The 27,899-nt window shown below is 43.1% G+C and overlaps 1 protein-coding gene across 2 annotated transcripts; it reads right to left on the bottom strand.

Moving 5' to 3' along the window:
• Positions 1–3,229: 3,229 nt before the first annotated feature.
• LIMS1 (LIM zinc finger domain containing 1) lies at positions 3,230–23,873 on the bottom strand. 2 transcript variants are annotated; one of them, XM_082485514.1, is made up of 11 exons: positions 23,561–23,873; positions 21,114–21,273; positions 14,809–14,875; positions 12,675–12,795; positions 11,648–11,797; positions 10,303–10,453; positions 9,389–9,481; positions 7,952–8,000; positions 5,682–5,757; positions 5,237–5,428; positions 4,720–4,845 (listed from the first exon to the last, which is right to left on the bottom strand). In XM_082485514.1, the coding sequence occupies exons 1-10, from the start codon at positions 23,740–23,742 to the stop codon at positions 5,281–5,283; spliced, it is 1,197 nt and encodes a 398-aa protein (XP_082341640.1). In that variant the 5' UTR covers positions 23,743–23,873; the 3' UTR covers positions 4,720–4,845; positions 5,237–5,280. The 2 variants fall into 2 exon arrangements, with proteins under 2 accessions (XP_082341641.1, XP_082341640.1); XM_082485515.1 differs by lacking the exon at positions 5,237–5,428 and having other exon boundaries at positions 3,230–4,845.
• Between the last annotated feature and the right edge of the window lie 4,026 nt (positions 23,874–27,899).

The following is a 27,899-nucleotide window of genomic DNA, read 5'->3' as shown; positions in this document are numbered from 1 at the left end:
CCCGGCCCCGGCCAGTGCGCAGGAGCCGCCCCGCGCCCTCACCCCCACCAACGGCCGCGGGGGAAGGCGGGGCCGCGGCGGGCGCCACTCTGCGCATGCGCCGCTCCCGCGCATGCGCCCCGGGGAGAAGGGCGAGTGAAAGAGAGCGGGCGCGCGCAGGCGTTGTGGGGTGCGGTTTTACGGTATGGTGTTGGTACCGGGGTGGGAGTGCAGGTCTGTTCCCCCCCGCCCCCCCCCCCCCCCCCCCCCCCCCCTCTCCCCCGATGAAGGGATCGGGCCGGTGAGGTGATGGTAGGTCCTCTCCTCGTCCCGTTGTCAGGAGCCAGCCCCGGGTGAGGGGCGTAGGGGTGCCGAGGGGCCGGCGAGCGGGGCCGGGGCCGGGGCCGGGGCCGAGGTAAGGGCTTCGGGCTGCCTTGTCTTTGGATCCCCCTCAGCTTTAAGCGGCGACTGATGTTCGCTCCGTTGTTACTAGACCGGCTTCCCTTCGTGCGTGGGCCTTAACTGCCACAGGAGATCTTTGCCTGTATGGAACCGAGCTTCAGTGTTGTCTCACCTGAAACTGCATCTTGCGGCCAACCACAACTATAAATTTAAGTTTAATCCATAACCATGGGCCTCATCGCTGAGATCCAGTGCTCTAGAAAATGAGTTTCCAAATATTCTAGTAGTTAATGGTGAGAAACTTTTGTTTTCCAGGCACTGCAAATAGCATAATTACACTCTTTGTTATCGTCCTGAAGCATAGCTGGGAATGTGGATCAGAAGATAATGAGATCAGCAGCCCTCGAGACAGGAGAAATTTGCAAGTGGCAGCTGTGAGAGTTTGGTGGTGCTGAGCACCGGTGGTGCAATTCCCAGCTGGCAGCATCAGATTCTGCTCGCTGGAATTGCCCATCTCATCTCTCCTCTGCCAGTTCACACACTTTGGTCAAAATGAGGCCACTGGGCTCTGTCTCTGGAGAGATCTGTCCCATTCTCAATCTGAAGCAACCCATTGACAGCCATACGATTCCTGCTACACCTAAAAAATATTGACATCACCAAAGCTCTTGCCATCTTTGCCAGAAAAATAAACATAACCCAACTTGTTTCCTGTAAGGAGACCAGCAGCATCCATGTAACACCCTGGCTGAAAGGATTAACCTTCTTTTTTATTGTTTGCTCTATTAATGGTGATTTATTTAGATGTTGGATTTAATTCCCTAAGAAGAAAGATCTTTTTTCTCTGTACCTTTTTGAATAGTGTTTCTACAGCTGGCGTTACCAAATAATTTATCAGCACCTTCCAGGCTAAGTAATGAAAGTCTTGGTGCTAGTGCCGAGGAGAATGCTGATTTGGCTCCACTGGGTCACTGGAGGAAATCTCTTCAGCTGATGGGAAGGCATGGGAAATTGCCTTCACACAGACAAGGTCCAGTGCCTTGACACTGGTCACCATCTCTTGCCCATCCCTGTGGAAAGTGGCATGCCCCGTGTTGTCCCTGGTGGTTGCAACACCAGGAAGGCAGCTCATATGGTAAGACAGCAGTTGACTTTAGTGCTGTCCGTGCAACCCGACTGTGCTCAGCTTGGCTCGCTGTCTAGCCATTGGAACAGGGCACAGGGCCTGCCACTGCCAGCAGCAGAAGGGCTTTAGGCTCAGCTTCTTCCACCTATAGCTACATCCATTGTGATTTCTGAAGTGTTCCTGACTTATTCTAAGCAGGGGCTTCAAAAGGAATCTTGCCCATGTGTGACTGATCCCACGCAGCAGAAAGGGGCAAAGCTTCTGAGGCATCCATTCCCCCATCCCAGGCTCACAGCCACCTTTGAGAGACCTAGAAGGGGTCATGGGTAGAAAACCAATAATAAACTCTGCCTCTTTCAGAAGTATGTCCAGCTATGCAAAACATTTGTAATACTGACAGGCCAGGAAGTCAGCTTCAACACCAGACTAGTAATTTTCCAGGCTGCCTAATTGCTAGCTTGCTCCCTGACTCTGTTTTGCAACTGCTTTTAATTAATCCTCTTCATAACAATGTCCAGGGGTAATATTTCAATGACAGTTCACTCCAAACACAGCTCCTAAGAGAGCAGTGTGGATTTGGGGAGCCCGCCACTCGAGATAGGACTCCAATAATAAAAAAAATTCACCATGAGGGTGACTAAGCACTGGAACATATTGCCCACAAAGGTCTGGGAAATCTCCCTCCGTGGAGATGCTCACAGCTTGGCTGAGCAAGACCTTCAGTACTGATCCAGCACTGAAGTTAGACCTGCTTTGAGCAGATGGTTGGGCTAGCCGACCTCTAGCGGTCCCTTCCAACCAACATTTTTCTGTGATTCCTCAGGCTTTGAACTCTCAAGTACCCTCAGATGCTCTCAGCCCTACATTGCAGGGTCTGAGATACGCATGCTCATGTTCGTGAAATAGAAACCGCTGCCTTGGTGAACTGCAGGACAGTGTTCACCATCAGGAACTTGGAAACAGAAAACAACCCCATCCTGTGTTAGGGCCACACGGCTACTGCAGAGTCAAGAGGAGACCTGCGGCTGCACAGCACAAACGAGGCGGCTGTGTTGTAGATGGATGTAACCCCAAGCAATGTGGACGTAAGCCAAGTCTTGCTGTTCAGCCTCAGGGTCAGGGACCCTTCCCAACTCCTTGAGCAGTAAGGCTGTGCATGCATAGAGTGAAGGAAAAGGTGTACAGTCAGTGTAACATGAAAAACCTAGAACAAGAAGGTACAATTTCAAGGAAGCATGGCTGAGTATGGTCTACTGCATCCATGGCATGGTCCAAAATCCCAACAGTGCTACCATGCTAGTTATGTAAACGTTTTTTGGGGACATTTTAAGCTTTTCCAGTCTTTAACACAGTCAGGACTGCATTCAGTTACTGAACTGTTATGACATTCAATAACTACGTAGGATAAAATAGTTGAAAAATACCCTACCTAGCACTACACTGGAAGTTTACAATGACAGTTTCATTACGATGAAAGGAGGAGAGGAAAAATTGATAGGAAAGTGTACATTTTAAACTCAGTCAAGATCTTTTCTTTAGGAAAACCTAGTGACCATGCCAATTCAGAAAACATCCAGAAGAATCAAGCTATTCTTTACAAAACAAACTGCCATTTCTTTCATGAACCTAAGAATTACAGAGGGATATTTAGGATAAGAATTACAGAGGGATATTTAGGAAAGGCATATGTCTCCTTTAAATCAGGATAATAAGGAAGTATTTACATAAAGTCACAGGTAAAAGCATAAGGAGCCAAGATAGCCTAGTTGCTTTCCCACCCTTCACAGCACTCATTTAAGAGAGGTGATACAAGGTTTAATAACATAGCCTTTATTGATGACACTGGAAAGCAGATGTTTTAAAGCAACTAATTTTTCATAAACAGGAAAGAAAATTTTACTTCCTATGAGGTAATTACATAAAATCTGTTTAAGTCACTAATATAAAAAAAAATAAAAAAATGTTTGCGTACTTCATAATGTAGTACCATCAAGAAGCCCTAAGTAACTGTATTTTCTATAAGAAAGGGAAAAACAAAACAGATTTGCATGGACAGAAGTCAAGAGTATAAAACAATTACATGTATGTTATAAGGAATTCTGATGATTTGTGAGCTCAGTTCTTGAGGATGGCTAAAGAAACAGATCCTAGCAGGATCAAACCTTTTATATTTACACTCATAGGTGTAAAAGTAATATCACCAGTTAATTGTAATAGGCATTTTCAGTATTATTCTGAAAATTAAGGAAGTCTAGAAGCTGTATTTTAAGCTCAGGTGTTCACATTTGAAATAAAATACTTCTCACATCCTTTATAATTAAGGCAAAGTATGTTATCTTTTGAAAATACCTTGTATATAGTTTCTGCATAAAAATATGAAATAAAAAATAAAACTATATATATATTTAATGGAACACTGTTATGTATGGTCCAGCAGAGTAAGGCACAAAAAGTAAATAGAATGCAAAAGCATATATAAAAGTTAATGTGTTATTTTGAGTGGAATATAGCAAAATTCAAGTAGTTCTGAGTATGCTCATTTCTTGCAATGGGAATATACATTTCATATAGGTATTTCATGCTAAGCCTGATGTACAAAGATTCACCATGTAAGCGTAATCATTCAGAAGTAGGTCATTTGTACAGTGACTGTACTTAGAAATCTGATACTTTTCAAACCATCTGAAACAAAGCTCCTTTAATGAGATGACTTGGCCTGAAATCCAAGTGTGAATTTTTCCGTGAGGCAAAGTATGTTGGTTTCTTGCCCAAGTCACTTGACTTGGGCAATTTTTGTGTGCATGCTTAATTTGAAGGTTAATACTTTCAGTAATATAAATGACAATACATGCCCCTAAAGTTGAACACATTTGCACAGTTTGTTTTCGCAGGTATTCATTCACAAGCAAATTTTCTGTCTGTAAATTTCTGCAGAGATTACTGTGCAGAATGGGCCACTTGCATCAGTTCAACTGTATTATCAGGGTCAGAAACCTTTCAGGTGAGCTACTATTTAATTTAGTTTGGAAATAAGGTCTGTTTATCAACAAATGTTGATAAATGTTGATACATGTATAGAAAGCAGAGAATCTCACAATATTTCAATTTGATCTCCTTCTGGCATACTCATTATTTGTTGTCTGATTGCAGCGTCAAAGCAGCCCCTCTCCCCAAGTAATATATATAAGATTTTCACAAAGGAAGGGGAGAGCAGATGAAGTCTTTACTTCCTTCCCAAAGTTTCAGCTAGTTTCTTCAGTCTTTTCTTCAGCTCTAGAGGAAACTTCTCATAACACTTTTTGCAGACAGGCTTCATATCAAACTCAACAAATTTATTCCTAAAATGACAAGGCAAAAAGCAGAAAAAGTTTTAGCAGCAGGGATAGTGAAAAAAATTTTTAAAAGTATCCTATTAAATGTGCACAGGCAAAACATTACAACTGCAATTTATACACATATATGGAGTTACTTTCACAAGGTTATACAAAGTTAGACAGTAGTTAAAATACCCTGTTGAGTGAGTTATGCAGTTTTTACCCAAATGTCCATTTTTATTAACCATGTCATTTAAAAAGCCTTTCAAACCTAATTGTAGAGCTAAACAGAATAAATGCAAGATAACGAAATAACAAGTTAATATTTCAAGTTGCAATTGTGTGAAAAATATTTAAGGTTTGCTTGCCATAAATTCATGCAAAAACTTAAAAAAAAAGCATCCTTAGCACTGACCAAAGAAGAAAGGAGCAGAGGTGGTGGTGAGAAGGAAAAAAAGTTTACAAACAGATTGGCTTTTTCTTTTTCTGCTTCTCTTTATCCTTTGCTTCACGTTCCCGTTTGGCAAGTCGTCGCTTAAATTCATCTGGCATTTTCTCATAACAGTGTTTGCAGACAGGTTTTAGATCAATTTCAACAAACTTATCCCTTTAGAGTTAAACGCAGGAAAAATAAAGGACAGAAAAGAAGAAGAGTTAAGAAGACCAACTGAAAGAAGACCTGAACAGACAGCTAAAAGAGATGTACATTAGTAAGTGGAGCAAGAGGAAGAAAGGTAAACATATTTTTTCTCAATGCTTATATGGTTTTCATACTGTAACAGTTACAGGATAGCAACATCTACACTTCAAAGATAACCACTGATATGTTTTGAAGGCATCACACTTATTGATAAACTTACTTGAGAGTTAACTTAGTGTTGCAAGTTGAACAAGCAAAACAGTTCACACACCATGCCTTATTCAGAGCAGACACAACTAGAAGAAACAAAAAGAAATAATTAGCATTACAGAAAAGAAAAAAAAGGTATTACAAAAATGTTAAGCTTACATGTTCACGAGGCATGAAGAACAGTCATTTGATTCTTGTAACAAGTATTAAGGAGCGTAACAATAATGTGGCACGGCGAGGAAGGTACACGTGAGTGTAGTGTAGCAGGACAGTGAAGCATTGATAAAGCTGTCTCTGAGGGTACATACAACTGTGTTCACCAGCAAGACCAGTTTAGCCTATTTCTGCCTCCTGTTGCCTGCTTCCACCTCATCTCATAGCATGCTGACCTCAGGCAACTGTTTCATGAGGCTGTGTTTCCAACTTTATCAGGAGACTTTTTCAGCTGAAAAGCAATCCAGCAAGAAGGTGCTTATGTTTTCATTCAGTTTAATTTCCCAGCTCCTGTTCCGACTGCAGTGCCATCAACATTAGCACTCACCTGAAAATAACTCGAAGCCAACAGTCAGGACACTGCTGGTAACTCAGCACTACCAAGGTGAAAAAATTATAGACCCATGGGATAAATTACTTGATCAAGACAAACTTAGATATATTTTTATTCTTTGCTTTGGCGAGAAAGTAACTATTTTCTCTTTGTTGTATATCTCAATCCGTTTTCTGTTGTTCCTCTTTCTCAATGTACCTTTCCACTTTTCCCTGCCAAAATTTGCCTCTTTTCTTAATCTAAGTTAGAAGATGCAGGAGAATGGCTTTCTCATAAAATACAGCATTTTGTCAACAACAAATAGAGCCAGAGCATTGTCATGTAGAGCTTTTCTTCCTGCACCATGGGGCCACATCCACAGAAGCATAGTTATTCCACTGCTTGCGAAAATAATACTAGTCAGACAAAAGCTCCCAAGCAACCTCTGTAATAGTCATAGACACCCTCCTGAAAAACTGCTGCCACAGATGTTTGTTTGACCCGAGAGAGAACAATACCAGATACTCATCATTTCTGACAGCAGTGTCAAATTTGTGTGCAGAAATGAAAGAAGAAATGTAAACTAATTGACAACGTACATTGAAAATAAAGAAATTACTGCATTACACCACGTTCTGTTCAGTTCAGAGACTGAAACATACAATATGCGTGTCAGATTATGTGGTGTAATATTAGAAACATACAGAAATGCAGTTATCAGACATGGATGAATTTATTCATTCACCTTAAGATCCAGTTCTACTCATTCTAGTAGGATTTTAATGAAAAGGAGGACACTGTTTCCTCCAAGGCATTCTGGATTGTTGTTCTGCAGGTATAGTCCAGTCCAGAATATGTGGGGAAAGCACATCTCTGGAATGTACGTCCCACCCTATATTTACATGACTGTAAACTACTTTATGTCTTTTTTTACATGCTAGAGGCTTCCTCCCACTTTGCTAATGGCTTCGGCTTAGGTGAGGCTAACGCTAGTATTACAGTATTTACTTCAGGCAGGGGTAAATAGGCACATAATAATGTTGCATTATTTCAGGTAGAATAATTTGCTTTTTGGCATTTAATCATAGCTGGTTGTCCAAAAAAAAAACCAAACCCAACCTTCAAAACACTTCCTCCACCCCCAAAATAAAACCCCAAACTTAAAACAGTTGCATCCAGTTCTCTCTCTTTATAGGACACATCTTTCCTGGTTTTGTGACATTACCATCAGCCTAGATTTTCAAAAGACAGGTGCCTGTGATAGACAGGTAGATATCTCTAGGATCCAAACTGAAATAATGGAAACTAGGCACTTTAAAAGTATCCCTTAGACTGCCCACCCACATCTTTCAATATTGAAATACTTTTTCAAATTTGGTTCATAATCTCTAAATTTGTTGAGGAGATGCCTGTGTGGTCATCCTCGCCTTCGCCCGTGTTCTCTTTTGAAGCTGGTGGGGCAGGAAGCTACCTCTGTGCATCTCCCAGCATCCCTGGCCTTTGCACGTTACTGAAGGGTTTCCAGTTGACCACAGTTCTCTTCCGTCGCTGGGTGGTCTTCCACACCATCATGAAACACCACTTGGTCTCTGACTAATCAGCTTTAACCTAATTTCCAATTGAGAGAATGGCTGGTTTTGTTTTAATGAGAACAATCAATGATTCAACAGGGAGCTGCTTTCCCCTTATTTCCACTTTTAAAGAGAACTTCCATCAGAAAGGAAAATTAAGGAAACAGTTAGAACAGTGCTTACCATCTCCTTCAATCACACGGTTGCAATGGAAACAAACATCACCAAACAGCTGAAGATGAAAGAGAATTAATGTAATTATTTTATCGAGGGTAGATTCTCAAATTAACAAAATAACTGTATTTCAGCTGATGAGAGTAATAGCTTTCCTATTTATTTCAGTAAAAAGAATGCTGGAAAGTCTGGTTTAGTTTGCCAAGTATGTTTTGCATCATCTCATCACAAAAGATCGTTAAAATATTAAAGATTTGTTTACATCTGTTTGATCCTCTGTAAATAGAATATTGTTTTGTTTTAACATTTCTTTAATCCTGAATATTTGAAACACAGCAGTCGGTGTCACATACACATCATTACTAATCAGCCAATTTAACATTTGGACTTGCCTGCATGACTAGAACAAAATATTGCTGTTTCTGGCAAAAACTGTAAATAAATGTTATTTTTAATTAAAAAAAAAAAAAAGGAAATTTAGGCCAAAAATTATTCATTCTATTTCCAGGATTAACATTTGTCCACAATGTAACAGTTAAATGTTCCCAAAACTTCATGTATTTTTTCCAGTCTACACACAGCTCTTGTCTGGTATATGTACTTGCCCCATGACAGCTGCAACACTATTACTACTAATGTCATGGCATTTATTGTCTACGAGTATGCCGGCAACATTTCAATCATCTGCCCTTAATCAGTGACAAATTAAGAATCCATCTGTAATTAGCAGATGCCTTACAACTCCCCAGTGTAACCCCTAGTCTTGTGTTTATACAAGCAAAGAGGTGGACGTGGCACAAGGCAGATGGCTTCCAAACAAAAAGGTCTATACATCGTGGTGCTGGACAACACAAGCAAGGGAGTCTGGAGAGAGATGGTATATAACTCCTATATGAATGCAAGTGGTCACTAGGTGGTGTTCTCTGACAAAGGTAGTCTTCACAGTCTTCAGCAACCTCATGAATGAGCTGGGTGATGCAGCCTATGTTAACACGCGGTCATCTTAGAGGAGCAGCTGTAGGGAAAACCACACTACTCACGAGGACCTCGTCTTAAACTGCATCTACTGAGCGGCAAATCTTTAGCTTCTCGGGAAAGACTGGGTGTCATTAACTGCTCTGATCCCACAGACATGTAGAAGCTCGTAAAAGCTCTACTTAAGTACTACTAAGCTTGAAGAACAACTTGATACTGATTGTCCTGGCTAGCCTTTGTGGAATACCTGCAGTTCTCTTTCTCAATACCAGAATGATGTATAGAGAAACCCACATAAATTATAAATTAACTGCAACAGAACAGTTGCAGAACAGTTGCAGAACATCTGCATCTACACCCACAGGGGCCTATAAGAAAACAGAAGAATGTCCACGGGTTTTGATCTCTATCTAATAAAACCAATTACCGAGTTTACCAATTAACACTGCTTTAAAAAACATACAACCTTACCTGATTGTAGTGGGTTTCACAATACGCCAAGCCTTTTCTCTCGTAATGACGATGACCCAGGAATGGCTTTTCACATTTTGCACAAACGAAATGCTACAAAGAAAATTACATACATTTTCTTTTTTTTTGTTTATTTGGAAGTAATGGTATTTTTTTCTGGAAAGCAAACCAACCAAGCCCAGTACTGAACATGACTGAAGTCTACTGAGCTAGCTGTGCCATCTTGAAAATGAAAAGTAAAACTTTGTACATTTTAAACCACTGAAATAACGCTCCTTTTAATGTATTCAACATTTCAATCCAAAAGTTACCAAAACCAAAAATCAAGTAAAGGGATTCTTGTATGTTATTAATGAACAAAACGATGAGATTTTACAGAATTTGCACCAACATTACTCTCTCATGAAGAAAGCATTTGCTGGAGGAGATTTTCAAAACCACAGAAAGAACAGGCTGTTTATTTTCCTAATTATATGGAAGATGTGGAACTGAATCTTGTACATGGCCTCGAAATACAAACTCTCACATGAAGTGCTTTAGAGATATTTACATGGTAGGTGAATATGGGAGACATAAGGGTATTATGACGCTCAGTAACATTATGGTTGCCACAGAATTTACTGCCTTTCCACATATACTGCTTTGCACTCTGAAATTTTCTTTTGTAAGGATCTCACAGTGCTTCCTTTGATTACTGATTTTAGTTTCACAGTCAAAGCTCTCTGTAAGGTAAGAAATAACTCCTATTTCACAGCGGAAGATCAGCCACAAGAAGGCTGAAGATGGGATTAGGAGAAGGCATTTACTAACCATTGCTGCATGCTTTGCTAATCCTTTCATTGAAATTGATCAGCAAAACCTCAGGTAAGTATGTTTACATTTGTAAAAGACAATATAAATCATCTGATGTTTACCTCCACGTGCCATTGTTTGCCCATGGCATTCACCACACGGCCTTCAATTGGTCTTCTACATGCCCCACAGATGGGGACACCCATTTTGTCATGGCAGGGTAAGCAGTACAATTCTCCCTTCAACTCACGAGCATCAGCAGTCAGCTCCTTCCTGTTCAAAAGTTAATGAATTGAAAGCATGAATAAAGGCACTGAATGATGTCAACTCTTGAGAGTTTCTGAAAAGAAAAAAAAGAAATTTTAGCATTTGTTTTAGAAATTGCGTTTGTACTACAGTAATGCAGCAGCAGCAAATATGAGATAGTTCAACATAGTTCAAGACCGATCAAATCCACAGTAACCTGAGAAGAGGCTGCTAAGCGAGATGGACTAAGGCTCTCTGAAAACAGCTACTGAGCTATTGTCATTTTGCATTCTGCTTATGTAGCACAAATGTGTGTGTGCAAGCTGCAGACATGTTTGGCTTATATTCTGGCAGCACTCACCACCGGTTTCTTTTAGATTTGCTTAACTGTAACTGAAAGTAAACGGTAGTCCTCTACATCTAGGTACATTTTCCCCGTTGCATCAAACATCAGAGAAAGAAAACTATGGACCCACATGAGCTAGCGATGTTTATTCACTGCGAATTGCAGAATCTCATGTACTCCTTAGTAATTTGCATGGTTAGAATACTGAGAACAAAGCGTGACTGCACTCACTAATGCTCTCAACTGGTTGCCACTGACACAATACCGCGTTGTTATTCAAATCAGCCTTTGCTACGGCACTGAAACAATAGCTTCCTTTGCACCAGATCTAAACGACTAATAATCTGTGCTATATCCTACTATGCCCCCGGATCTCTGCATCAGGGCAGGATGTAGAAATGTGCAGCTTCACGTACTGCAGTTGCAGAAGCCGATAAAATGAGGTGGCAGAAAGCTTCTAAGGAAAAGAGGGGCCTTAAAAGGAGAGAACAAAGTTTGCATGCCACTCAACTAAAAAGAAATAACATAGGCAAGATGGTAACTCCAGCAGCCAAAGAGGACCGCTTTTTTTCCTCTCAGAGCAGAATAACAAGCTGTCATTTCACTGCTACAGAAACTGTTATGTGCATCCGTACTTCGTGTTTTGTAAGGTACCACTTTTTCCTGCAGAGTCCAACCTTTCTTTACACCCCAGGCAGTCAGCTGGTGTTGGAACTAAAGGCCCAACTCCACCATCCCAAAAGCAGTAACACACATCTGGCCCAAACCCCATCCCTCCTGCTGGTTCTACAGGACAGGTTTTCACTTTAAAATGTAAATTGATAAAGCAAATAAACCCAGCATTTTCCTGTCTTCTTTTGCAGAACTCAAGTTACCCGCAGTTTGCACAGTTGAAATGATCAGGGTGATAAGGATCATTTTTGAATATGAGAGGCTGTTCGTCAATAATGGCATGACACTTCTGGCAAATGTACTTTCCCAGGCCTCTGGCTTTTTCCCTGTTATGGCAAGGACGGCAGAGATGTCTGAAACAGCACAAAAAAGAGAGATAAGTAAGGTAAGTACTGGTACCACATACTGCAGTGCAAAATATAAACAAAAAAATCTATTAGAATCTCATTTCAATCAGCCCTTTTTGGAGGGAAAACAGTCTTTAAAACAATTTCCTTGTTAGGGAAACCAAGTTCAGGAGAGGGAGGGCTATAATTTTGTTTTCTGTCACCCCAGGGATATAATTTCTTCAGCTTATTTGAGTTTAAGATGTGTTGAAACACAGAAAACAAAGTTTATGATAAGTTCTCATAGCTGAATGTTTTACTCTCAAAATCTTAAAAATTTAGATTGGGAGCTGCATGACCACACAGGTTCTAATTCTGTAATTAACTATGTATATCATATTATACATTTGAAGCCAATGGCCATAGAATCCACTTATAAAACATTCTTGTGATCATCACAGCTGGTAAAAATATCCTACTCTGTGAAGTGTCCCACTGAACTTAAAGCAATTATTAATAAATAAGGTGCTAGACTAGATCAAAAATTGGAAACCCAAGTTGGAAAGAGAAAGTAAAAATTGATATTAAAAAAATGAAGACAATGCTTCTGCATCTGAATATTTTCTCTCATACTGTGTATCACAATGGCCCCAAAATGTTACTAGGTAGAGAACATGTTTGCTGAGAAATCTGGTGTTGAAGTAGGCAAACTGTTACTATTTTAAGTGTATATTTTACAATACCTATTCTTAGTTTTGCAATGCACTCTTAGACCTTTTCCCCACAAAAGATGCTTCAGTTTTGTCCAACTCAGCTGCAAAGCTTCAGGAACCAAAACCTCTCAGTCCCCACTCTTAGTTAATTTTATTCATGACCAGTAACAGAAGGAAGGGTGAAGATCTACCTGCCAGCATTCTTGACAAATCCAATATCGGCCAATACTTGTTGGCAGATATCACAGCAGAAGCAGTTTGGATGCCAACTATTGTTCATCGCTTTAATAACACGACCAATAATGAACTCACCTGTAAGAAACACAACACCAGGATGTAAAAAACCATGCTAGACAAAAGTTAAAAGCAACCCACAACTGACATTCCTCCCCCCAAATATTGTAGGATACATTGCTTTCCATATCCCAGTTTTGGTTCTAAATTCTGTAATCTGGGTTTTTTTGCTATGGGTCAGAAGAAAACGTCCTTGCTGATGTATGTAAAGAACCTTCTGTTCTTTACCTACAAGCCCTTCTACACTCACACTCCACCTTCTCTCTGCAATCATTCTTTTTCAGTCCCTTCCCTGTTTTTACTCATCTGTTCTCAAGCTGTAAAGAAATATATGTAGTTCTTCATATAATATAGCTTTCTTGTGTCCTAGTCATATTTCTCCTTCTTTTATTTTAGAAGATGACAATTTTAACTTGTCATGTACATAGTAGTGGTTTCTACTCCACTAGGACCAAGCCTTGAAGGGGCTCTATACTCAAAGCACAACAGAACTGAGCTTGGGTTGCTGTGGACCTCCTGCCAAAAAAAACCTCCATGGAGTCAAAACACAAAGCCACGGTGAAGCTGCAGAACAGTCAATCCAACACACATAAATTCTGGTGTACCATGAGGACCCCTGTCCTGCGAAGCATTAAAAAAATAGTGAGACAACTACTGTTTTGCATGCGCGGTGTGACTGTAGCACGCAGGCAGCCGAGCCACGGCCACCACACGTGATTTAGTCATTCTCTATGAGGACGATGTAGCTAAGGCCCCTGTTCAGGGCAAAGGCTCTGCCTAAAATGTGTCGGGAGCTCAGCTTCCCAGTGCTGCGGGAGGCTGATTCCTGGCTTTGGAGAACGTACAACTCAAACAGCTGTCAAAGGCCAGAGATGGGGCAGGTAACCGATGTCGACTCTGTGGTGCTCCCACGCAGTCACACCTTTTCAAGAACACGACTCACTGGACCCCAGAAATGTCAGGAATGCTCAAGGCCTCATCACTGACAACAGCCCCATCGATTTTGGCTGCGCTTACTAAATCCAAGCAGTGGCAAAGCCCAGCTCTGCACAGGACCTTGATGAGGTTTTAAGAGAGATGGTGCTACATACAAGGAGCCAGGGCAGGAGCGGTGGGAGCTGTGTCGGCTGGGCAGGAGAAATCCTCGAGATAGGCAGAGCATAGCTCCTCAGAAATCACCACTGACCCCTTTCTTCTTCTTCCCCTTCCCCAGCTTGTTCGCATCCACAGCTTTAAATTCAAAAGTCCGTAACATCTGCTTCCCCCTCCCTTGGTGCTCAACCCCTCCCTCCACACGGGGAAAGGCCTCACTGAGGTAGGTGAAAGCTGTAGCACCTTCCCAAGCTGCCTCAGAAACACAAGAGCTTCCAGACCAGTTTAAGCAATAGTCAAGTAATGACTTCCCAGCCCTGCCCGAGCACGACATGTCACACACAGGGGTAAAAAAAAAAACATACAAATGATCACAGCGCGGCGGACGTGCAAGCATTTACATCCACGGTGGCAAATAAAACGCGGCCCTCAGTGTTACATAGGGTTGACTTCAGACGCTGAAGTCTTATACATATTTGTTTCAAAAATATAAAGGGGGACCATGTGGCCCATCAGTTATTATAACATTGGATGGTAAAGACTGTCGCCGCTTCTGTGGAGCAGGACAGCACAGGTGGGTTACAATAGTCAAAGCGGATGACAAAGACTTGTTGCAGAGTTTCAGCTGCATGAGCACATGCACGTAGATGTATATAACCAGGAGTCATGAATGGGCTGTTCATTGGATCACTGGATCAACAGCTAAACTACTCACTCAAATAATGCAAACTTTTTTTTTTTTTTTTAAATCCCATTGTTTGATGAACTATAGGAAAAGCAGCTGCCCAAATTCTCTGAAGCCAAGTTCATTCTGGAAGTTCACATACTCAGCCGTACAGGGCCACCTCTCAGAGAAGATACACAAGGGCTGCACATCTTCCCCAGTGACGTTCCTATTTGGGATCAGTGTGAAGTGCTTCACCTCGATGGAAAACTTACCACATTGATGGCAGCAAGGGGCAAAAAGCATTTGAAAATCATGTTCGCAGTACTTCCTCCCTTCAAACTGCAAATGGAAAAAAATCTGAGCGTTAGAGGGATGAGGAGCATGCCCTTAACATAAATGCAGCAACATACCTGTTTGTTTCCAGATGCAATTAGATAGTAAAACATGAGGGGCTGCACAAAAAAACAGACCATGTGCTAGGCATTAAATCTACCCACCTTAATTCAGCTACTCGTTAGCATGCAGTGTTAATAGCTCACCATTCCTCTCATACTGCTGAGAGTGTAAGGCATGTTTTGTCACCCACTTACATCACAAGAGACGTCTGAATTTTTACAGACTGCTGACACTCTGATGAAACTGAGCAAATTCTGGGCAGGAAATTAGCTTACAAAAACGTTTCCTGGGGGGGAAGTGTTTTCCCTGAACCCATTTGATCCCTTCCCCACTCTACATTTCCTGTAGGAACGGCCCAGTATGGCAGAGGAAGAAAGTATGAGGGAGGAAGAACACCCAGGGACAGAAATCTTTGCAATTTATGGAGCAATACAGCCAAAACGTAAAGGGAAATAAGGCTTTCCCTTCATGATGCTTATTTCACAGAATCATTTAGGTTGGAAAAGACCCTTAAGCTCATTGAGTCCAGATTTTAAGGATCAAAGTTCACTACGTTGACCAGATGAAATAGGGAACCAGTCTTAAGGGATTTGGATTTGAATCTGAATTTTCTCACAGCTTAGAGTAAGTTCAGCTGCAGTTCAAGCTCACATAGAAAAAAAAAAAACATGGTAACAAAAAAAAGTTCTACAGCATTGCATTAGCAACTTAGCTGGAGAATATGTAAAAACATGTAGGCAAGTATGTCCTGAAATGAGGGGAAATGTTTAGATACCTTTAGGCACATCATTACTAGACACACATGCCAACTAGCATGTCAAAACCAGACAGACAATATTAGGTATGCTATGAAATGTTTGGATTTGAATGTCTCAGTTTAAAACACTGGAAAAAGGGGGATAGCAGGAAATCCCACTCCTTTCTTTTTACTGGGTCTAACACAAAACAAAGCGAATAGCATAAAATAACTACCCACAAATACAGGTTTTGTGCATGGACAGAAAATACAGCAATGTGCTTCAAGATAGCCTGTTTTATACTATGAAATTCTAAGGATTAAATACAATATAAGTATAGTAATTACTCATGCAATATACAGAGCCACTGGCAGGATGGGAATCTAATGAAACACTCTAGAAGTCACTGGATACTTGAGATCAGAAACTTAATTCCTGTGCCCAACCTGAATTGCACCTACTAGGAACAGAAAGACAAGAGATCAATACAGACTCTTCCAGAAGTCTCTACTAGCAATTTATCAAGTGTTTTTCTGGTGTGATACTCTAAAATAATTACTTTTTTAATTGGAGATTTTGATTTTTTTAAAATTGACACAGAGAGGGCTATTACTGTCTCAAAGAGTACCGGAAATTACTGGTTCATTGAGAATTGTGCTTGCTTCCTGCTGGATAAAATCCTTTTTAAACTGAAAAAAAAAAATCCAAAAGCTTCCTGTTTTCTGTAAACAGGTGGTCCAGTGGGAGATGCTTAGGTTTGCTTGGATTTCAGAGACACTACAGGTTGATCTGGGCAGACCAAACAGGTTTTCTTCTCCTCTGGTTTGCATCAGGCAGGTTGGTTACCAGTCTTGTTTATATTTTCAACCTTCTTGGCTCGTTTGTGCTGCCTTTTGTGGATGACCCAGCAGTTCATCCGTCAGAGAGAGCCTTGAGCTTCTATGACAAATCCCACAGCACATATTTTAAAAGCAAGGTCATTTGACTGTTGTTTGCCGAAGGTCCATGAGTTAAATGGCTCTGCATAGAACGTTTCACCATGACAAAGCCTCCAGCTGATCTCCACCGTTTCAGCTAACCTAGTGGAAAGACACGCTCAAAAACTGAGTCTTTAAAGACCTCTCCTCTAAGGCGGTTTCTGGTAAAGTCCATTTTAAGAAAACACTCCAGGTGCAACTGGAATAGAAACAAATCTGACAAGTGCATTGCAGCTGCACCTTCCTTTAATCTTCCCATAAGTTATTACAAACATCTTAGAAAAACCCCAAAACTGAAAGGACCTCCATCTCATTCGTGAGACAAAAGTCCTGATGTAATAACAACAACAACAACAAAAACAACAACAATAATAATAGTAACAGTAATAGTAATGATAATAATAACAATAATAAAAAAATAATTAACAACAATAGTGATACAGATTCCCCAATTATAGCTCTTGCGAGTACTCCATAAGGATTTTGCTGTTTTTCTTCTATTGTGGGATGCACACCTCTAAGCCCTTCCATCTCCCCCACCTCAGCACAGTGCAGACAGAACAGGTTGGGCTTCTTCTGAAAGCACCCAGCAAGAGGCTCTTAACTAACAGCTGGACCAGGGGTAGGAGTTACCTCTCCTAACCTCCCCTGTCTGAAGGTGAGGTGCCCACACTCCCCAGTGGGAGCAACAGGCAGCCTCTAGTAGGAAGAAGCCATTCTTGGACCCAAGAGTAATGTGGGTTGGAGGAAATGCCTGCTGATTGATTACAGTGTGGCCAACCTGTCCCTCTGGGTGCGCTGCCGCTGAAGCTCTCCATTTAAGCCGGCTGTTCTGCTGCTGTTAGCACAGGACTGTGCGCTGCTACCCTGTTCTAAGACTGCAACAGCAACTCTAGGGAATGCACAGCTCCTGGGCGATGGAGTAAAATCAGGCCAGAACTGCTGTCACTTCACACCTGATGGCAAAGCATGGTGAGTTCGGAAGTTCTGCTGGCATGTGCTTGTGCAATTTCTGTTTAGGATGAGTGCGTAAGAAAACAGGCTAAACTGATAATACCAAGCAAACTGGAACACAAATAAACCCTAGCAGGTCCCATGCAACGTTAGGCACAGAGCTCTTGCTTACACCCTTATGCAACAGGGCCAACACTGGCTGGTTACAAATCCATATTATCATTTCTAACATAGGCTCATGAGGACCCCAACAAAGTCCCCGCTACCCGGTGCAAACTCCCAGCTGTGGATGGGCGCTGCTCCAGCGGGGCACTGCTAGTGCCTGCAAGCAGCTTGGCTCCAATGCCAGACCATGGGGTTATGTGCTGACGGGAGTCCCTGCAGGCAGCCTGGAGAAATATCCTGCGGCGCAGGAGACCGGCATTGGCATTTCTTCCTGCATAGCCTGACCAGTTCAGTCCCTACCCATGGAACAGAGTGTGAAAGCTTATCACAGCAGCGTTTGACAGCAAATGTGATAAGCAGCTTAATGACTAACTGGGGGAACTCAGCAAGGCTTGCGATAGGCAGAGGAAGAATATTTGACTTTCCGATTCCTAAGAGCTGGAAATCATTTTCAAGAAACACTAGCTTAGCTAAACCGGACACAGAATAAACATGAAGTCATGCTGAGCGACCAACAATGCCCGTGTTTACCCATGGGGAGCCTGCTCAGAAAGACACATTACTTGGCCACACCTCCAAACATATCCATCTTTTCAGAGTGCATTAAGCCAGCCAGAGGAAGATATCCTTTCTGCCCATCCTCTCCAGTCACTTTTTCTTGACAGTGACACAGATGATCTCAAGTCCTCAGAGCACTGTCAGCCATCTCCTGGGCATCAGCCAACCTGAGCCCATGCTCTACTTGCTGAGGGCTGTCCCTTCCTCTCCCTCAAACCTTGCCACCCTGTATGTTCCTAACGCTCATGCCAAGGTGTCAAATGAAAGAAGAGCAAGCCGTACCCTTGTCACCCTTTCTCCCTGAGCAGCACCACCAGGAAAAATGCTGAGGTTTCCACTGCAATCACCTTACTGACCACTTCAGTACTAGGTCAGAGCCATTCTGGCAGCATGGGACGTGTGGATACCCTAAAGGATGCAGAGATAGAGGAGAACGCCCTGCTGCAGATTTCCCTGCTCAAACAGCCTTAAAGGCACGAGGGCTGGGACAGCAGGGATATCCAGTGGCCTCTCCACTCTCTAAAAGATGCTCAGGACAGGCCAGTTATAGATGGGGGAGGAAGGCTGGGTAAAATTTTATGAGCCATCACCTGAAGGCTGTCAGAGGGCTTAAAACAGGCCAAAAAGTACCTCTCTTCAACAGCAGCAGACAGACTTGCTGGTGCAGAGAGAAACTGAGAGATCTTGTGGTGGACACTGGAAAGGCTAGAGGCAGAAGGGTGATATGAATTCAAGCAACACACGAGTCTTTACGTATTTATTTAATCCTCGGCACAATTATTTTACCTCTAATAGCTGTGGCAAAAAGTGTCTATTCTTAACTGAAACTTTCCACTTTCTATGTAACATTTCTCAAGAACAAAGCGCCTACCCAGCCGGAAAAAAACCTCTAGCAATGTTAACCAAAACACGTTTAGTACATAAGGCTATTTTCATTCCCAAGACAATGTATTAGCACTCACTTCTGACTTACTGTCTTTAACAGGGAGCATTGCTTTGCAGTAAGAGAATGCTCGAAGACCAATATGAATATGAATGTTAACAAGGTCGCACTAGGAAACAAAATGCCCACATCCAATATATCTAAACACTACCAGGATACTTGCCCCCGCCAAGGACATTCAGATATGGCCACTGTGAGCAACAGAGACATTGTAATATTCCTGGATTCGGTGTAAACTTAAGACTTTATTTCCATGGTGGTCCTCCTCCACCCCGTAGGAGATACAGACTGCCTAGAGCATGATTTCTCAAACTTTTATCTCAAACAAAGGACCATTCAGCCTTCCGAAAGAGGTCCCTGGATTGTCCCACTGTTTTTTGAGTCAGAAAAAGCATGAATAAAGTACTCATTATGTAGAGAAAATATACATTATTGCTTTAAGACAATTTTATTAACACAGTTACAAATATTTTAGTTTTAAACCTATATCACTTTATGTTTGCCTCGGGTCTTAACACGTCAGGGCTCACCACCACACCTGCAAGCAGGCAGCAGCTCAGTATATACTAACAATCGTAATGTAATGTATAAGTATCTAGGGGGTGTTTTGTTTTGTTGGTTTTTAATTGCTACTGCCTTGCAGCTTACCTTTTGATGTCTTCTGGAACACTAGTGCCTCATTTACCACAATTTGTGCAACACTATGCCTACAGCACTGAAAAGCCTTTTGATCCTCAAACAAGGTGAGAGAAAGCAAACCCCAGGAATCCCCTTTGCCAGTCTCTTTTCCAATCCACACTCCTCGCTCAGCCTCTCCTCGTCAACATGGTAAAATGAGAAGTACTACTGTGGAAGATAAGACTGCTGTGCTCTTGCCACAAGGATGGCAAGAATGTATGTGAAAGCACAGCACTGTGCTTTTAGCACACTGCTAGCACGCTGCTTACTTACCTTCCTTTTCAGATCACAGTATGACATAAATCCTGTAACCACTACTGTAAGCATGCTGGAGTATAAGCTACTTGAGCAGGACCTTATCTCTCCGACAATGATTCCCTGTCTCGCATTATCTACCCTTCCTTATACCAGTCACTTCGTATTTTATGAACTAGTCTAAAGCTTTCACTAAAGTCACTTTGTGCTTGAGATATATTATGAATACCCACAATAGAGGAAGGCAAAAGAAAATGACATCGATATCAAAAAACCCATCTGACTTGGGGGCAATCTACCTGGGGCTGACAAATATGAGTGAGAGCAGGCTTAAAGCCTTGAAAGCGTGTAAGAACTGCCCATTTTCAATGCTCCAGTTTGTTTAACCTGGAGTTGACTCTAGATAGGCCCCGTCTGGTTTGGGCTGTCTGCACACCCCAATCTCAGCATGCTGACTTACAGGTCATCTCTACCAGCAACTTTTCACATTCCGTGCTGGCCTCACTCAACTCAGCAATAAGCTTCCTATGAACGGCAGGATGCTGGGGTTTCCTTCTATATGACTGTTCTTCTCCAAGAAGTATGCTTTCTCTGTATTTCTGGTATGATACACAGATTGTCCGCACAGATTTTGGCGGGGAAAAGGCTGCACGGAGGCAGACAGCTCCAGCAGCTCTTTCTCAGCTCTGATAACATGAAGCTACACGTTTAAATAAGGTTATACACACTGATGTCCTCCAAATTGGCATAGAAACATTTCTGCTTTTTTCTCCCTCTATTGGGCTCCTCTCTTTCTCCTCTCTTTTGGAGACCCATTCTTACCATGGAAGTGATCACTGCTGATCTGCCTGTAGTTGCTTCTTCTATGAGAAGGAGGGCACAAAGCAAAGGCTAGAGACGAGACAGGGGCTTACCTCGTAGAAGAGCCCTTCGGGGAACTGCTGAAAGCACTGGGCGCAGACGAAGCACTGCTCGTGGTACAGCTCACCGTTGCTGTTGACAATTTTCTCAGCAGGGGCGAAGCCACCTCTGCAGCGCTCGCAGATCGCATTTGCAAGTGCGTTCGCCATGTTGCTGAAAAAAAGAAACAGAAAGAAAATTAGACCAAATAGGCAACACCACTGGTTGTGGGGCTCTTTTTTTTCTTTTCCAAAGCTAACTGCATCAGCCTAATGTTAGGCTGCTCAACACAAGTTTTTCAAAGGACTTAACAACTCGCGGCATTGCCTCAGAAATAAAATTGCCATTTCTCCCTGCTTCTTAACTCTTCAGAAACAACCCCCCTGCAACGTTCTCTAATAACTATTAATTCAAAAAAACAGAGGCGTCATTACTACAGATACATTTACAGGCTTTTTATGGTAAGAAAAGGCAGGCAATTCAAAGAAGTACTACAAAAATGATGAAATACATTAGAATTACAGAAAACAGGGACAAATATTAACAAGAACTGAGGACCGGCATCACATGGGAAAACATAAATGGTACTTCCAAAATAATTCCTAATTCTAAAACAACATTCTAATTCTAATTAAATTCTAATTCTAAAACAACAAGCTCTAAATAAGCAATGTGTATGGTACCGGCAGATAGAACTGAAAACCAGAGCAGGTAAGCAATTATTCCTCATATAAGCTTCGCATAGCTTGAAGTAATTTTACAGATTTAGTTTGAAGTCATGGAATTTTTTGTTGGTTTGTTAGGGTTCATCTCAGGGAGGTCAGCTCACGGCACGCCAGTGTCGGTCCCGGGCAAAGGGGGAAGGTGGGAATGCTCTGGCTGCCCCACTGCAAGCCACATGCAAGCCAAGACAAGCTGGCAACCCCATGCCAGAAAGGCAAAAACTACTCAAATTGCAACCTTGGTTACTTCTCAAAGGCTTGTGACCATAAAATGACAGTGCAGTAGCTGCAAAATATCAGAGGAATTAACTACTTCATTAGGATCATGTCTACCTCTGCAACAGCAGTTTTTAAGTTAACGAAGGCTCCTGAGACAGAAGAAAGCTCACTCGATTTTTCCTTTGCAAGCATTTTCTTACTCGTATCTAGACTCTCAAAGCTATGCCTTTCAGGATCACCTCTCTGCCCCGCTGCAGAGAGCAAATACAGGGCAATGGTCTAGTTTCATTACAATCTGATCACAGCTGACAAAACCACTGACTCCAAATTCTATCTGGAAGCTTATTAAACAACTGACATCATTTTAAACGCATGTGCACGCATGTACACATTTCAACACAGAAAAGAGCTATCATGCTGAGCCTGTCCCTGCAGGAGCCCTCAGTCCTCTGCAAGAGGCCAAGCCTTGTCCCCCCAAGGGGTAAGGACTCTTGGATCCCACCAGGTTCAATAGGAACCGAATTCCTTCCTTGCCCAGCATCCGAGGCAGCAAGCAAACACCTAGCATGTGGTTCAAAAAGGAATGTGCTTTATCTATTTCTTACGCTGTCTCACAGAAGAGCCCTATGCAAGGTCACATCTGACCAGTTATTATTAGCTGGCTTCCACCCCCCCCCCAACATCTTTGCAGAAGAGGAAAACAGTAACTGCTATCCAAATATTCATGACAAGTGGGCAAGTTCCACAAAGGAGATCAGATGGAGAATGGTCTACCCGCTACTATCCCAACAGACAAGCCTACAAACTGCAGTGATTATATGTATAAACTGTGGTTAAGTATAAACCTCGCTGATGGTCTCCATGGATTTTGTATGCATTCAGGGGGGTGTGGAGTGTGGTGTGGTGTGGAAACCTCAGACACTTCACCCATCCTCCTTATCAATCTAAATGAAGAATAATCAGAACAGAAACTGGAATCTTTCATCATCACCTCAATATCTCTAAAGCACTAAGGATATTAAACTTAAAACATTATTTAATGCTAAGAGCTGTCAGACACAAGGTGTAATCCAAACAAAAACATGAAACAAAGTTCAAAACCAAATGAAAGCATAAAGATTTCCTCCTTAGTATGCAAAAGTACTTCACTCCAATCTGAAACACATCATATTCGTAAAAACAGCCAGGTACATAATGCTTCTGCATTAATGAAGCAGTTTATCCATTTGCCCAAAATAACAGGCAAATAACCCAAAGTCAGAGAGACTACTTGACAAATTTCAACCCCGTTTCAACTGCTGATAAAAACTTCTGATGCAACTAATGATGAAATTTAAAGCAACAGCTCTAATTTTAGCTGATGATTACAAATGGCAAAGTATCAAGCAGAACAGTGGCAAAGGCTGCATTACAGAATGGCTTACACAGCCTACCTGGAGCTCAGATAATAAAATAAATATGTACAATACGCCAATAATGTCACCATAGTTACACCCGGAAGCCAAAGAGAATGAACTTACAATTTTGCATAAAAGTCACAAAACTCTTTGTAGAGTTTTATGTCACTGTGCCTACGTTGCAATTTTGACACCGGTTTCTCGCCTTCATTTCCTGCGGAGTTGTGGGCATCAGGAGCGACCTTGTGCGCAACCTCTTCATCCTCCGGGATGGGGTAAGGGTGAGCTCTGCGCTGGAAGTCCATCCCTCTCCAACTGCCTTCCCAGGTGGATATATTCTACGCTTATACTGGAAAGAAGCTGTAAGCAAGGTCTGCAAAACAATATGCTGGACTTCCCCTTGTTCCCAGCGAAGTGATTTACTTTCACAGCTCCGTGTCATGTAGCCGGAGCTACTCAGCGCCCTGCTAGAGCTTCAAGTTAAAAGTTCAGCGGCGGGGCGGTGAGCCCGTCACGCTGTGATTTACTGATGCTGGCTGCGAGCGCAGGAGCACATTCCCCTGCCAGGCCCTCATGCAAACTCGGATGCTGGAAAGGGGCTTCGCTGCTGCCAGCTGCTCATAGAAGCCACCCAGTAGAGTCGTGGTGTGAGTAACCTCTGTGAGCAAACGTGTTCACCACCAACCTTGTCCGCAGCTACTTTCTGCTGAGGGGGGGTGGGTGGAGGCGGATTCCAATAACATTTTATCGTGGGCAAACCAGCAGTGGAAAGGACGAAGAGAAGACTTCTGCCATGAGGTAAATATTGCTTTAATGATACAGTATACTAATTACATTGTAAAAAGGGCCTATAATGTTCCACTGTGACTTCTAGGTCACATGTGCTGAATTTATCTATAGGCATCTATCTTCTTGTCAGCACTTCAGAGAGGGGGTAGGTACAGACGCATAGTTTCGTTTCTGTTGTGCTTCACAGGCCGTTAACTGAACTGTCAGGTATGCTGTAATGGGCAATATATGAAGGAGGAAAAATGAAGCTTGATTTGCAGTGGTGTGCTGCGTTTATAACGATTATCTAATGTAAGGACACTTACCGAAGTAATTTACTGTGGATATTAGGGAACTGAGAGGGCGGGCGAGACCAGGAAGAATGAATAAAATTAATCATTCCTTCACCACAGAATGCCTTCCTAATGTTGCAATTATTTCATGGCTATATCCTATTTAAAAAGCCCTTTGTGCACCACTTACTCGGGAAGGCAGGGTCGATTAGCTGCAGATCTGCAGCTAATAATTACAGTCCTGCAAGCTCTCCCCGCTGGAAGCACCATGCTGGTGGCAGACGTGGGCTGCTCGGCTTCTGGTGACTGGTAACTGCAGATAACACCAGGTTTTTGGGAAGCTGTCCTTGAGTAACTATCATCTCTTGCGCTGAACTGACTCAGCCCTCTGAGCAACCGACTGAACTGCGAAAACGCGTGAACTTTGTGCTCGTGACACATGGAGTCTTGGTATCTCAAGAATCTGCCAGTCTGCAAGGCAGCGTGAGAAGGCAGAGGAGGACAGGAAGGCAACAACTAGAGGGGACAAGTAGAGAAATTAGGACTAGACAACAACAAAGGATGTGACAGGGAGCCCAGTCAAGGCTACCACTTCTTCATATGCCTTCACCGCCCTAGGACCTACTGCAGAGGGTCTGGTTTATGCCAGTTTTGGGGCACATCTCTCACCACAAGTTGGGATCACGTGCACGGTAGGCATACAGCGGTGCAGACGCCGCTCTCCGGGCGCGCAGGCCTGGGCTCGCACGCCGTCCCGCAGCCTGGCCAGCTACACATCTGCTGCTGCACAGCAATGCCAAACGGGCCAAATTTCTGGGATGGGTTTGGTCAGGTTTCCTTCACCTCCCCTGGGTAGGAAGCAACCTCTGGGCAAGCTACTCTCCTGCACTACAGGACATCATGGTAGGTGGGACCCCAGCAGCACGACCCTGTTAATTCACCCATCCGGAGGTGTCATTATCCCTCTTGCACCAGAGCTACCGGGAGTCACAAGCTGTAACAGGCTGTGGAGGCTGCACCCTCACCACTGACAGGGCTTGGCGGGAGCTCAAGCCCTATTTTTATCTGTCACGGAGCAAGCTCCAGACCAAGCAATGCTCAGGCTGTAGCCCTAGGCCATGATGATCTTGCCAGAGCACTGTGGCAGGAAACAGCGCTGGAGGAAAAGGCTTCTGAGTCTGCCGGAGCACCAACGATGAAACCGAGCGCTGTTTGCTAATGGAGATGCAGGCATGGCGATGCCGGCTCTTCTTCTCCATCCTGCTTCCCAACTTCTCCTGCACAAGTCAGTGCTGGGTTTTTGTGGATATGAGAAACTCCAGGGAGACTGCAACAAACCATACAGATCCATCCAGGCTTAGTACAGGTGCACCAAGCTACTCAGATGAGAAGCAGCAGGCTAGTCTGCCTCTTCCCCTTATCACTGATGTCTCCTCGCTTGTTTTCTTGTCATTTTGTCCCAGATCGCAGGCAATTCTCTTGGGAGGCTACTGCTGCAAATCAGAGAGCCCTTTAAGTGTTTCCTTCTCCCAGTGGACTACTTCAGTCCTTGCAGTAACCTGAAATCCAGAAGCTACCAATGTGGCTGGAAACCATCTCTGCTGCCTTGTGTTTTCTCTTGTCAACAGGAAAATAGCCACCCAGGGGCTTGGTTTTTTGGCTTGCTACTGCACAGTCTTTTGCAGGGCTGTAGCAAAGCAAGTAGTACAGTAAGTCAGTGCAATAAGATGTCCACACAAGCAGCCTGTTTTAATCTTCCTGAATTTTTGGGAGCAGTCCTCCAAGGTAACGGGACTCCATATGTGCAATAAGTAGAAGCTGCCTGGTTCTTGAGGCCTACTGCCATTTCTGCTGGTGGCATTACTCTCAATTTGTTTTCCATTAAGCAAGAAAGGAGCTTGTCAGGAGTTAAAAAGGCCTTTCTGCTACTGAAGCAAAACATAGTTTCTACTGTGAAACTATGGTAGTCCACAAATCCAGGGCAGCTGACAACCTTTCTCTTTTCTGTCATTTTGCTGGAGGCATGCTGCCAAGATCTGAAATGCGCTGTTAAAAATACACGGCATTTTCATTAGGGAATTCTAGGTTACTCTGAGGTGAAGCCATCCACAGGGAGCGAGAAGCTTGTAGGGAGTTTTTGATTTGCAGCAGCAGCTTCCCAAGGGCATTCCCTGGGATCTGGGACAAAACCTACCAGCCTGCTGTTAAGGAGGCAGCGATAAGGAGAAGAGTGAAGGGAGAAGTTGAGTGCTTAACTGGAAAAGGTATGTAGGAAGGAAGAAGACAGAGAGGCTGCTCATGGCACATGGAGGCTCTTATCAGAAGCCAAAGCTGATGGCAGGGAAGGCGCTAAAGGAAACGGCAGAAGAGGGGGGTGGAAGGGTCCCAGTGCAGCTACGGAGAAGGGCTTTGGAAAACAACAGCAAAAATAGCTGCATTGCTTTATCGTCCCTGACGGACAACTGCCGCCCTGCTCACACGCCGCTTTCTCTGGAGAGCTTTCAAATCCGGCTACCCGCGCCAGTGGCTGCCAGAGGCAGACGGGGACTCTTACAGAGAAGGCTCGGTGGCCGGCCAGCCCCGCTGAGCGTTTTGCTCCATGCCACAAATAGACGTGCCGAGCAGTCACGGCTCCAAACAAGGTGCTTGGCAAAAGCAGCTGCTGCTTGGCAACCTACTCATGCCACCGTGAAATATCACTGCGTCACCGGAGCTGTCGGGAGGCCACGTGCCCCGTCGGGTTACGTGGGAGGGGGTGGGGTGGGGTAAGTGATCACAGTGCATCCTTCCCCTTCCCACATAGGTAAGGGTGATTTCATTTTAATTATGTTTAACACAGATGCTACTCAACGGCTCTCACACGCAAAATGCAGAACAACTAGAACAGAAGTTTTGCTGCAAAATTTGCATGAACTTGCAGTGCCCTGCACTGATTTCTGCACCAACCTTTTAAAGCGCTCATTGACCTTTTGCCTCTTTTTTTATTGAAATTAGAAACACTCTTGGGTTCTGGTTGCTGCAGTTGTTTATCTCTTAAGCAACAAAATACTTGGCATGTTAAGCTGGTCTCCTAAGGCAATTTGAAAGAAGGTATAAATCTTTTCCACAATAAAGATGCACATTAATGGTAGGATTTTCACATGTGCCCAGCACTGCTCTGACTTCTGTTTCTGTTAAAAAGGATGGAAAACCATCTCGAAACCACTGCAATAAAGACCAGTTGAATTCTCTATGCTCCTAAAAGTTTCATCCTTTAGTCTTTGCCACAAAAAGCACGATTAAGCTTATGCGGTGGGAGTTTAAACGGGGCAAACAAAAAGGCAACTCTAGCTGTTTCATATACTTCGGTATAAATTTATGCTAGTATAAACATGTCCAAAAAATGCTTTGGTCTCCGCAAA

This window comes from Vanellus vanellus (assembly GCF_965231255.1).
Source record: "Vanellus vanellus genome assembly, chromosome: 1".
Lineage (NCBI taxonomy): Eukaryota > Metazoa > Chordata > Aves > Charadriiformes > Charadriidae > Vanellus > Vanellus vanellus.
This window is presented reverse-complemented; position numbering and strand designations above follow the sequence as displayed.